The sequence below is a fragment of the Phodopus roborovskii genome, unplaced genomic scaffold, assembly GCF_943737965.1.
Source record: "Phodopus roborovskii unplaced genomic scaffold, PHOROB, whole genome shotgun sequence".
In the NCBI taxonomy this organism is placed as follows: Eukaryota; Metazoa; Chordata; class Mammalia; order Rodentia; family Cricetidae; genus Phodopus; species Phodopus roborovskii.
In genome coordinates this window covers 11199649-11213243 of record NW_026125295.1, presented here as the reverse complement: position 1 = coordinate 11213243, position 13595 = coordinate 11199649, and the positions used below count along the sequence as shown (strand labels likewise).

The window sequence follows — 13595 nt, the reverse complement described above, 5'->3', positions numbered from 1 at the left end:
GTGGTGAGTTAGGGGTTGTTTCTACCTGGCTTGGAGAATGTGAACAAGGCCATGTTTGAAGAGGTGACTAAGGAGAACTGCAGTCCTGGGGAGAGACTGGGACACTGCAGGTCCAGAGCTAGTGACTTTGTCCTGGGCTAGTGCTAACCTTCAGAGCAGCCATTGCTTGTCCACCTCTACGTCAGAACTGACATTCTGTCATTAATAGATTTTAAAAAAAAACTTTTGGAATCTATTAACTTAGCAGATCATTAGCATCCACCAACTTAAAAGCTAAGAATGTCATCAGACAGCATCTTAGGCCTATAGAAAAGCTTCCTTCCCATCTCTCTGTAACTGCCTCTTTGATGTACACATCAATGTCTTTTAAACTCGCCTTGACTTATGACTTTCATTGCTCTGTAAAACTATGAAAACTTCAAACTTCTTCCTCATTGAAACATGGAATTTGGAGTAACCAAAATCTGTGTTCCTAGGCTATGGTCATTCAAAATGTCTCCAGAATAAATCTTTTACTCCCTTTGGGATGACAGGACTGATAGTCCCTATCCCTTACTTCTACAGTATTCATCCCGTACAATTCATTCTAGCTGTCTTAGAGAAAGCAATGTTTCTGACTTAAAGCTTCTATCCACGGGGGTTGGAGAGATGGCTCAGTGGTTAAGAACCAGCTGGTCTCCCAGAGGTCCTGAGTTCAGTTCCCAGCAATCATATGATGGCTCACAACCATCCGTAAAGAGATCTGGTGCCCTGTTCTGACCTGCATGGATACATGCAGACAGAACACTGTGTACATAATAATAAATCATAAAAAAAAAGCTTCCATTCATAAGTATTACCGTTTGTACCTTAAAGGCCATACAGACTTATGTTTTTAAACGCTTGACAACTGGCCAGAAAAGCTCTTGGAATTTACACGGTACAGCCTTGTGAAAGGAATGGTTGTCACTGAAAGCTAACCTTTATGAAGGCACTGACTGGACTCCCTGGCATGTTCTCCTGACCAAAGGCCCCAAGGAAGTCAACAAACAACAGATCGAAAATTCTAAAACCCCTGAGCCTGAACACGTTTTCCTAAGCTGTCTTAGACATCTTGCCACTGAGTCAGGACACTAACACAATAGACTAGACTCTTACATAGAACAGACACTAACACAATAGACTAGACTCTTACATAGAACAGTCAGAGAAGGGAAGAATAGTCAAGTGTATGTGTGTTACAGTTAGAATCATTTACCCAGTCCCTAGTGAGTGGCTACTCATTTTAACACATTCAAACATGTATTACAACAAGAAAACAAATTAACTGGAGTACATTACCTCTGGCTGAGCAGACAGTTCTCTGAGCAGATGCCCGTTCCATACAAACCGCTGATCTGCCTGAGAGAAGTTTTGAAACTTATCTCCAGCCACAGTAAGTGGAAAACTACACCCATTGATGCTTCCACCTGGTGGCTAAGGAGCTTCTCTGACATGTCCCAACAGAACACTCACTTATCTGCCCCACCTCTCCCCATCCCTGACTGCCCCATCACACATACAGACTCCAGGCAGCATCTCCCACCTTTCTAGGCAACCACTGCCCAAAAGCTAAATCTCATTTTCCATCTCCACTCCTACCACCCAATGATTACAGCACCTGACCCAGCGAGCTCTGGCCTCCATCTTGCCCCCACTCCTGCCTCTCCTCCTTGGGGATAAAGGGTTCTACACGTCCTTTCTGCTGTCTGCTCAGTTAGCTCTTCAGTGATCGCCACCTCAGAGCAAAGTCTTGCTTGGTCTCCCTGGAGATCTGGCAGCTGCTATTTGAAGGCCTGAGCGCCCCTTTGACAGGCTGACATGCATCACAAATACAGAGGAACCTGAGTTTTCTCGTCTCAGCCCACGGACAAGTAGATGGCACCTTGCTGAACAATACAACCCCCTCCCTCCTCACACCCAAGGTCGCAGGAAATGACCTGTGGTCCACAGGTCATGACCAGTGGAATATCATGTCTTTTAGTTTATGTTTCCAATTTTTTTTTGTGCTACTCATACTTGGTAGTTATAATTGCATAATGGGTGTGGTTATATAACTAAATATTTTACAAATCACTGAAATATAAATAATAACTTGCTGTTTCTAAAAAGCTGAATTATTTGGAATACAACTTGATTAAAAAAAAACACACATACAGTGCTAAAACAAAATTACTGTTGAATTGCATGTGGAAGCAACAACTAAAAAGGTTAGAGGACTGTAGTGACAGAGCCCTGCCGCAAGGCTTTGTAAGTGTCCAAGTTTTTAAAAAGCTGAAATGGACACCTTTAAGAATAAAATAAGTTGGAAAATAAAATAAGTTGGAGAATAAAATAAGTTGGAAAAATACAATCAAGGATCCAAAACAAAGAAAAGTCCTTAATTCTATGCAAAAACACTGACCATTCAATGTTAATTTTTTTGTCTTAAGATAAAGTTTCATTTATCAGTTTTACGATTCTCTATAAGCGACATATTTATTTAACTATATATATATATATATAGTTAAATAAATAAATAAATAAATCCCTAGCTTGGCATAGCAGTACACACCTTTAATCCCAACACTCAGAAACGGAGGCAAGTGAATCTCTTTTAAGTTCAAGGTCAGCTCTAAGATAGCCCGAGCTACATAGTGGAGATCAAGTCTCATAGGAAGAAATTCCTTTCTGTCACAGGAGAAGCTTCTGGCCTCTAAAGCCTAGAGTACTATTCCCACTCTTTTGCCAAAAGCCTCACTCCCATTATCACACCTGAAAGCCTCACTGGAAGCAACCTTCCTTGGTACAGCTAGCTGTCCCCGGCACTACTGGGCAGAATTAGACTCTCCTTCCTACAGGGTCCCATGAAGTTTTGACCCCAATCTCCAGTGGGAATCATCTCTGCTTGTGAATGCTTGTACTATTACCTCTCTAAATATACTGAAGGCTCTTCCCATAGCTCAGGGGTTCTGGTGTTTCATTTTGGGTCCCCACTAAGTAGTACATGCCTGGCACACAACAGGCACAGGAGAGAAGTTTGATAAACACGTAAGGAGTATAGCAATTGGTATTAAGAGCATAAGTCTCTTTTGTGTAAAAGCTAAATATCTTGATTACTTAGCTTATATGTAAATTAACATACAATTTTACTTGATTAGAATGTAAAATCTTAACTTCAATCAGATAAAGTACTAAATTAGTGAAATTTATAATCATTTTCACTAGTCAAAATAGTCTATTATTGGCAACGTCATAGAGTGCAACCTTTAAAATTCTGTATGCCCTTAAACATGTCCATGGTTTGTTAATTAAATAAGAAAAATAATAAAGGCAGAAACAGAGGCATGGCTCAGTAGTAGAATGTTTCCTAGTATGCATGAAGTCCTTTTTAAGTTCTAGCACCACACACACAAAATAAAAAGAGATAAATAAAATCAAGGCAGCAAAAAGCCATGTATGTCGCTGAGCAGCAGAAACTCAGTAGAAGACGTTGAAAGCCTAGTATTAAAATTACACTCAAGTTAGGCAAACCTGTGGCCTTGTAATCCCATCAGAAGGCTGAGGCAAAGGATCCAAAGGTCAAGGCCTTCTTATCTACACAGTGATTTCAAGGCCAGCCTGGGCATCAGTAAAACCCTGGCATGTCAGCACGTGAGCCAGAGCAAGAGTGAGAAAGACTGTGAGAGCATGCCTCCGCCTTCACAACTGTCAAGACTCCGTAAATCAATAAATCCCCGTCTCTTCTACTTAAAAACAACATCACAACTGACTGGCCATTGACTGGAACACTGGTTTTTTGTGTTTGTTTGGTTGTTTTTGTTGTTGTTGTTTTGTTTTTTATATATAAGCTTAATTATTTGCTAATAGAGATGACTAACTAAGAGCCATGAAATCACAAATGAACACAATAAAAAGTAGCCTGAAGACTTGTCCCCCAAATTTAAATTTAATAGCCTGGTAATATTTACATAAAATTACAAACTCTGGGGTTGGGATGTAGTTCAGTGGTAGAGTGATTGGCTAGTACATGCACAGCCCTGGGGTCAAACTTTATTACTGTATCATGTGTTCATGTACACATTCTGAAAGGGTTACATTTAATCATCTGGGCGCATTTCTACTAGATTCTTGAGTGTCCACTCCAATTTACCTCAGTCTTGGTTGTGCATATACCCAAGGCAGGGCCCTCAGTGAGGCCTATGTTAGACAGTTAAAACATGATATGTTTTCTTTTCTTTTTCTTTTATTATTTTTTCCTGAGACAAGGTTTCTCTGTGGTTTTGGAGGCTGTTCTGGAACTAGCTCTTGTAGACCAGGCTGGTCTTGAACTCACAGAGATACACCTGCCTCTGCTGGGATCAAAGGTGTGCACCACCACTGCCCGGCAAACATTTATGTTTTCAAAGCCTCACATATGATTCTAATACATTCAAGAGTAAGAAGAAATCAAAACAGAACTGGAGATATAATTCAATTTGGGGGGGGGGGGGTTCTTGCCTAGCACACAAGGCCGAGTTAATCTCCAGGACTAGTGATTGGGTGTAGGAGGTTAAAAACACAAATTTTTATAGGTGAAAGAGACATTTTTTAAAAAACTAAAAATAAATTAAGCAACCTGAAGATTCAGCTTACCCTTTCCAAGAGACTCATTTCTTGGAATTCTGGACTTGTGTTAGAAAGCCGTTGCAAAGTATGGGTCAAGTCATATGTTGTTGAAAAGTAAAATCCATCCATACTCAAAACGTGGTTTAGCATTGCTAGGAAAGTTTTATTATCTTGTAACTGCAGAGAAGAAAAGAGAGAGTACAATACTGTCAACATGAGAAGACAAGAAAATTAAAAACATCTATGTCCAGCCCCATTAAATGTACCGCTGACATAAGCACCTGGCCAGAGGTGGGGAATACGCCATAAACACTGTCAACATTAAACTCATTTTACCAAGTGAGTTTACAAATGAGGTACAGCCTCCTCCCTTTGGCATCATCCACAACTATCACTCTAAAGCAGGAGAGCTGGATTTCTGTTTTTGTAAGACAGGGTTTCTCTATGTAATCATCTAGGCTGGCCTTGAACTCACACTGTGCAGTGTGCCAATACTTTTCAGGTTCTCTCTGTCCTTTGCTATCCAGTTTGGGTTTATCATCATTATCCTCATTAGCAAATCAAACACATAAACTAAGAGATTAGCAATATCCTCACTCAGAAAATTTCACTGGTTTGTATTGGACAGGAAATAGAAAAGAATCATTTTTCATTAAAACAAAGATTAAAAAGCCTAGTAAAAGGAATATTTCCTTTATCTTAGAATAATAATTTTAGCTGGTTTTCCCAGTTAAAAACAATATTGACAAAATTTTTTTGTTCCAAAAAACTGTCAAGGTTTGATGTTTAGTAGTTAGTAAATGATTAACATGTAAGCTTATACATTATATATGTATATACTATACATTTTAAAATGTAAGCACAGACTAGCAAAAGTAAAAAAAAAAAATTGTAGTAAACAGCACAAAATTAGCTTTATGGCTTGATGACAAATCCAAGAAAATATTCCTGAGTAGTTATAATGAATACAGTTACTTTTATTTCATGTGTGTGTACATATGTGTTGGTGTGCACGACATTGCATATGTGTTGGTGTGCACGACATTGCATATGTGTGTGAGGGTGAGTATGGAAGCCAGAGAATAACCCTAAGTGTTTTTATAACTTTTATTTGTTTTATGTGTATGAGTGTTTTGCCTATATATGTATATGCACCACATGTAAGTCTAGTACCAGAAAAAGGCACCAGACCCCTGGAACTAAGCCACCTTCTGGAAGAGCAACATGTGCTCTTAACCACTAAGACATCTCTCCAGATACCACCATCCATCTTTGTGGAGTCAAGATTTCTTAGAGTCCTAAACTCACAGACTGGTAGAGACTGGCTGGTCAGCAAGGGACAGGAAGTCAACTGGGATTACAAGTGTAAGCACGTTGAGTTTTTATCGGAGTGCTAAGGTTCAAACTCAGGCCCTCACGTTGGTGAGGCAAGTGCGTTAAAAGATGAGCTCTGAGCTTCATTTCATTTGTTTAAAACAGTATTGTTTCTAGAGAATGAATATACTAATATATTAGGAAAAAGGAAAGTCTAAAGAATAAAAAGTTTAAACTGTATCTCTGAAGTATTACAGTTTAACTTGATAAAACAGTGATATGACTTGGCATTTTTACAGGTAAGGCATATATTTTGGAAAAACAAGTCTTGTACAAACATACAAGGCAGGCTCCTCCCTGAGGATAAGATGATTGTTGGGAATGGGAGAGATTTTTCTGGTAAGCAGCCCATGTTCCTATGTAAGTAACTCTAATTAAACATATTGGTTCTCTCTCTCTCTCTCTCTCTCTCTCTCTCTCTCTCTCTCTCTCTCTCTCTCACACACACACACACACACACACACACACACACACACACACAAAACCCAAACACACCCAAAAGCCTTAAGAATAATAATCGTGGGAGCCAAGAACAGTGCTAAACACGCCTTTAACCCTGGTACACATGAGGCAGAGTAAGGTGAATCTCCATGAGTCCCAGGCCTGCCAGGGTACATCATAAGGCCCCATCTCACCAGAAAACCAAAACAACAACCAAAACAACAAATGAGCAAGCAAGCAAACAAAAATACTCAGGTATAAAACATTTTTAAAGACATATACCATTAATCCCAGCACTTGGGAGGCAGAGGCAGGTGGATCTCTGTGAGGGGGAGGCCAGCCTGGTCTACATACTGAGTTACAGGACAGCCAGGGCTACATAATGGGAGTGGGGGTGGGGGTGGGAGTGGGTGTTAATGAGCAGTTTTCCCGCCAGCCTGGTCCCACAGCCGCATCAGCCCCAAAATGAAAGCCACAGATGTATTAGTTGCAGTCTGTCAAAGATGGCGGAAGTACGTTTACCACCTTGGTCTACGCTACCATCCAGCAGCATGCTGCCATTGCTAGCTCTCACACACACCATTAAATTGTAAGCAGGGTTTGCCGCTTATGTTGAGTCAGGAAAGCTCCCTTAAAGGAGCCGCACAAATCTCTTCTTGTCTCTAACAGAGTCCAACTGAGAAAAATGTTGCTATCAAGAAGTCTTGCTTGTCTCTGTTCTTTTGTTTTTAAAAATCCCTTTTTAAACTTTTGTCAAGTTTTAAGTGAAAGTTTTCAGGGCCCCATGTTGGGCGCCATTTTGTTACAAGCAGTTTTCCCGCCAGCCTGGTCCCACAGCCACAAATAACACACAGAGACTCTGTATTAGATACAAAGCTGTTGGCCAGTTACTAGCATTTCTTATTGGCCAGCTCTGTCTTAAATATTAACCCATTTCTATTAATCTAAGTGTTTCCACGTGGTCTTATCTTAACAGAGAAGTCTGTTAAGTCCCTTAAGTCTCTACATCTACTATATCTCCTAGAATCCTCCTTGTCTCCTAGTCCCGCCTATCTTGCCTTCCTATTTGTCAACAGTGCTTTATTCATTAACCAATAAGAGAAGCATATTTACAGAATGACATCTCCCATCAGTGGAGGGCATTTTTAAGGAAAAAAAAAAAAACTTGTAAATTACTCTGGAAACCAGTATTCTGTAGAGGTATAACTTTGTAAAACCAATAACCACTTTCAAAACCAGAAAAGGGGACTGGTAGATTGCTCAGTGGGTATAAGGCTTTGCAAGTATGAGGACCTGAGTTGATTCCTAAACCAACCTAAATAACGGCATCCACATCCCAATGCTACTACAGGAAGATGGGAGGTGGAAACTGGAGAATACCTGGAAGCTCATGGACCAGTGTATGCGGAGACAAACAACTAGGAACCTGTCTCAAAGTACAAGGTGAGGATCAATGCCTCACGTGGACCATGCACATGCCTACCAGTCTAAACACCCACGCATGCGCACACACACAGATTTAAAAATCAGAACAGGGCAATGTAATTTGTGAAAGTATCACACATATTTCAAGCAAAAAACAGCTTTGGAAAATAAGTATTGTCAATCTTCACTTTGTGCAATGTAAAAAATAACCATGTTATCTTAAATCTTAATAACAAACTACTTTATATAAGCCGCATGAAAAACTGACTGTTCTACAACCTTTAAGGATTTTGTGAAAATTAAAAAATGTTCTTGGGGATGAAGAGTTGGCTTAGTGGTTTAGAGCACTGGCTGCTCTTCCAGAGGACAAGGGTGCAGTTATCGGCACCTACATGGTGGCTCAAATCATCCATGACTCTAGTTCTAAGAGATTCAATGAAGTTTTCTGACCTCTGCAGGTACCAGGAACACATGTGGTACACATACACATATAACAGGCAAAACATTCATACACATTTAAAAACTAATGTTAGCATGGCATTTAATGAATGAATGAATGAATGAATGATCAATCAATCAATCAATCAATCCATGTCTCTGGGAGAGTCCCATACACAGCTCACTGATCCTCTGGCTTCAGTCTCTAAGTGCTAGAATTACAAGCATGTGTCACTACACCCAATAGTGGGTACATTATACTTAAAACTATCAGAAACATAAACAGAAACATAAAAACTGAAATCAGTGTAATTACGATTGGGAATATTTGACACTGGCAAATGTTACAAACTTTTCTGAGTCTAAATGAATTTTTATCCTTTTATTTTATCCTTTGCACTTTGAATGTCTGGCAGTTTCTTTAATGAAAAGTGTGCTGCAATCGTCACTTGCTCCCCTTTCTGTCACAGCCACTTCACTGTGATGGTAACTCCACTGCCACCTCTGGTTTTGTACCCAGTCCCTAGCCTGGTGACCATTATGTTCCTATACTCAAGCTACTCTGGCTCCGTTATTATGTCCAATTGGAAATCACTTTCAGAGTTGCCATTGCTAAGTTACTTCTTCAGTTGATATACTATGGCCACTCACACTTACTGTATGTTGTTAGGGTCTAGTGTTAACTAAACCAGGTCAGTGAAATATGTGGACAAAGGAACTGGGCAAAGAGAGAACTATGAGAGGATATGCACATGTTCTGTATTCATTCTCTCTCTCTCTCTCTCTCTCTCTCTCTCTCTCTCTCTCTCTCTCTCTCTTTCTCTGTCTCTCCCCACCCCATGTGGCTAACAGTGAAGAAAACTTTCTTCTAGAATTAAAAAAGGAATGAAAAACAATTTCAAAAGTATCTAATATTTTATTCTTCCATAGAGAATTGAGTTCTTAGTCATTTTATTTGTTCTTTTTTCTCCTTAAGAACTTCACAATTTAAATTTTTCATTATTTAAAAATAAAACCAACAAAATATGAACTTTAAAAGATATTTTTAACTGATTTTTCAAAATGTGCATTGGTGTTTTGAATGTGTGTGTGCCTATGTGAAAGTGTCAGATCCCCTGGACCTGGCGTTACAAACAGTTGTGAGCTGCCATGTGGGTGCTGAAAATTGAACTTGGGCCTTCTGGAAAACCAGCCAATGCTCTTAACCACTGAGAAACCTCTCCAACCACTTAAAAAATATTTTTTTATGGATAGGTAGAAAGCTAGTAGAATAATTTAATTTACAAGTTACTTAAATTAAAAGTTATAAGAAATCCATCTACATTTACAACCCCTAGTCCATGGAACTTTTGAGTTTTGCAATAATTGCTTCTGAATTCTTACCTGAATATCAGTCAAGTGCAACATTGTCTTCTTATAAGAAAGAACATCGAAATCTGTGGCTTTCCAGATTACATGATTAAAAAATTCACCTACTTTCATCTTTTTGGTAATGACAACAAGATAATTACCTGCAAAATAATAATAATAATAATAATAATAATAAGTAAAATGTAAATATGAAAAAAACAACAACAACAAAGTGGGGCCAGGATTAAAATCCGGGGTGGAGCCTATGCTCAGCACGTATGAGGTGGCCCTGGGTTGGAGTCTTAGCGTATCACAAAAACCAAAAACAGAAAACACAAAGTAACAGCCCTTATCTGTGAACTTTAAAGCCTGGAAAAATGAGACTGCAGTGAGCTACTCAGATGAAAGGCTGACATATTTAAAGCATTCTTAAAATTTATGAATATTAGGAATAATATAGTATTTAGAAAATTCCTATTAAAAGGCCAATTTTTTTTTTTTCCTCGAGAAGATAAAAGCAAACCTTTTGATAACCAAAGAATTGAGAATTGAGCTTTAGGTGGTAGAGAGTTGAGACAGAAAATATTTTTTTTTTTTGCCTTGAAATTCCAGAAGTCACAAGCTCTAACCAGGGCAGGACAGTCTTCTCTATACCTCTCCCTCTGATACAGTATCCTTCTCATACTCTAAATGGTGGACAAAGGTGCTGGAGCAGTATACCTAACTAGATACTATGAAACTACAAATGACTAGTAGTTAGAAATCAACACCATGACAGCCTATGCACAATACACCAATCTTTACCCTGGCCAAGCCCCAACCCCCTTCCTGGCCATTAAACACAGTTCCCTCCCCAACTCTTTCTTTTGTGAAACGGAGGCAGAAGCTGGGATCTTACACATGATAGGACACACTACCACCAACCTATATTCCCAGCTCTCCTTACATTAATTCTTAAGATCTACTCGATGTTATACTTCCAACTGCCCTGCCTATGTTTTCCTGTATATAAACCTTTCTTAGAAGCTGTAATACTGTTACAATATCTTATTACTTGTATACCTCTATCACTAGACTGTGAACTGTAAGAAAATGTAACATTTGAAATCTTCTATAACTTGCACCTAGCATAGTGACAAGTAAAATCAAAACAAGAACTTTTAAAAAGTTCAATAAAATGGAGCCCAAAAGAAAATCCACCTTCTTTGCACATGCCTACAATCCCAGTACACAGGAGGTAGAGGCAGAATAGAGAGGTGGAGACCAGCCTTAAACACAGAATGAGCTCAAGGACGGCTATAGATATAGATTAAACCATGTGGTAAATAAACAAATAACTCAAACCAAGTACCACAATGTTACATACGCTGTCACATCAGCATGAGGTTGAAGGTATAGAATATGCTGATAAATCAATGCATTAAAATTTTTTAAATAGGCTGGGCATGGTGGTTCCTGTTTTTAATCCCAGCACATGGAAGGCAGAGCCAAGAGAATCTCTTGTGAGTTCCAGGACTGATCTATATAACAACTTCCAGGACAGTCAGTACTATACATAAAAACCCAGTCTCAAATAAAAATTAAATGTTCTTAGAATTTATAAAAATTTAGGAGATTTCAAATCTAGTTAGAATAAAATCAAACATGAAAATTTTCTTTTAAAAAGAATACTTCAGGCTGGGTAGTCGTGGTGCACGCCTTTAATCCCAGCACTTGGAGGGCAGAGGCAGGTGGATCTCTGTGAGTTTGAGGCCAGCCTGGTCTACAGAGGTAGTTCTAGGATGCCCAGGGCTACAAGAGAAACCCTGTCCCTAAAAACCAAACCATTTAAAAATAATAATAATAATAATAATAATATTTTATGGTGATAAATTTAACTGTTTAGTGAACATTATTTTTATGAACTAAGGACAAATACCTAACCTGGAGATTTACCTAAAGAATCACAGAAAGAATACTTTCGCTCATTATCTAATGTTATCAATTTAATTACCTTCTTGGCCTTCTTACCTGCCACCAGATGGATTGTGCCCAGTATCCCAAATATTGGTCTTGTAACAGCTGAAGGAGGGACATCTTTTTTGACTTAAAAAAGAAAAAAAAAAAAAATACAGAAAAGCTCATCAACAAAATAAAAATTTAGTTTAAATAACTTCAACTAAATCAATCTGCACAACTTGTTCTATAAAAAACTAGCATTTTTCATTAACATCAGACTTCCAATCCTATAGAGCATAAAATATAGGTGTGTGATATTAAAAGATGGTTTCAAAAACAACATCCCTCAGCTTTTCAAATCGTGGGTAATTTCTAACATTGTCAGAAGACTAAACTATCCCTTTCTTTAAGAGTAAGTAGAAGTAAGGTTTTGAGATAAGAGTTTCACTCACATACTATTAACGGAATATGAAACTAGAACTGCCCATCCATGTCTGAAATTCAAGAAAAGGGAAAAAAGCATTGTTCTCCTGTGTCAAGTAACAATGTACATAGGTGGGTAAGAACCCAGTTTGTATTAATGATGTGCATTATCAATAAAACTGTATCTTAGAGAATGCATTTCACAACTGTTACAATTTCAACCAATATGTTTCCCAGAACACATTTCCTAGTACCCTTGTTTAGAAAATAATGCCCCAAAAGCAGGTGGGAGAATTCCAGAAATAAATACACTGGTATGGATTTTGGTTTATTGACACAGGTTTAAAGTCAACTTTCCTATACTGTATATATTTCTACTCTTGTTTAAGGTATTTAAAAATGTAATGTATAATTAAAAACACAGATTAATAGTCATCTATAGTAGTCAAACTTATAGTCATGTTAGTTAGGTTTCCTAGATACACAGAGATATACTTCAGATGGATAGGTAATCTTCAAATACTTCAAAGACCTACAGAATAAGGCATTTAAAATGTCTTAAGAACTTAAGACTTTTCTTGACAATGTGACACGTTTGCTCCTGGCAGCACCAATTATTTCAGAGAGGATGATGGACATTGAAGAAACTCATTACGGAGTTTTCCTTCAATGAGGCAGGGCAAGAAACTGCTCTTGCCTGGACTGTTTGATGGTGCGCTGTATGAACTGGACATGTAAGACCCACAGGAGAGTGACTGCTAAACTTGCCCAGATAAAACGGGATGGTACTTCAGAGTTCCTGATGGACAGAAGAAACTGCCAGACATTCTACAGGACACAGAGGAAAGCAACTGACAAACTCTGCCAGTGCAAGGTAGAACAAATCTTCAAATTTCCTGCTTCACTGAGAAGTCTGCCAGGCACTCTAGGCCTATAGGCTGAAGATGGATGCCCCAACATTGCAGAGAAACTTTGGGTGACTATCCAGGCAGCCAGATGTCTCTGAGACTTCTAAAACTTTGCAAGTTACTTGCAATACACCATGGTGGAAAAATAAGAATCAAGGAAAACAGACAGGCTGAACAGATGTTTATTCATAGAGAAATAACTTACAACAGAGACAGATGAACGCCATCAGGTTCCTGTCCCAAGGATACTTCCGGATGCTCTCTATCTCCATCCAGAAAGCAAGAGAGCGCTCCGGGGTCCCCTACCCCAGACCTAGTTCTCCCAGGTCACATCTGCACCTGTCCCCACCCCCAATGGGTGTGGTCACTGCAGCTGGTGAATGTCTCACTATAATGCACTTCCTGTTTACTTAGGTAATAATATTATATCCTTAGCTATGATAAAAGATAAATTAGATATAAAACTTTAGACTCACGATAGGATAAATAAGGTATTTTCTTTAACTATGCCAAATAGAAATAGTGTAAATATTGTAACTATAATTCTTGTTACATATGATTTTACTATGGATTAAAACCTTCCTTTTTAATTAGAAAAAGGGAGATAATATGGGATGTCCTTCTGTATGCGGAAATATTTGTTGCTTTTATTGGCTGATAAATAAAGCTGATTTGACCAATGGTCAGGCAGAA

The 13595-nt window shown here is 38.6% G+C and overlaps 1 protein-coding gene across 1 annotated transcript in view; it reads right to left on the bottom strand.

The window, feature by feature from the left end:
* Nucleotides 1–13595, bottom strand: part of Sacm1l (SAC1 like phosphatidylinositide phosphatase) — a 55501-nt gene that overhangs the window by 24339 nt on the left and 17567 nt on the right. Inside the window, 4 exon segments of the mRNA XM_051203044.1 lie at nt 1321–1380; nt 4633–4782; nt 9667–9794; nt 11644–11718. Of these exon segments, the coding sequence (XP_051059001.1) occupies nt 1321–1380; nt 4633–4782; nt 9667–9794; nt 11644–11718 (413 nt within the window).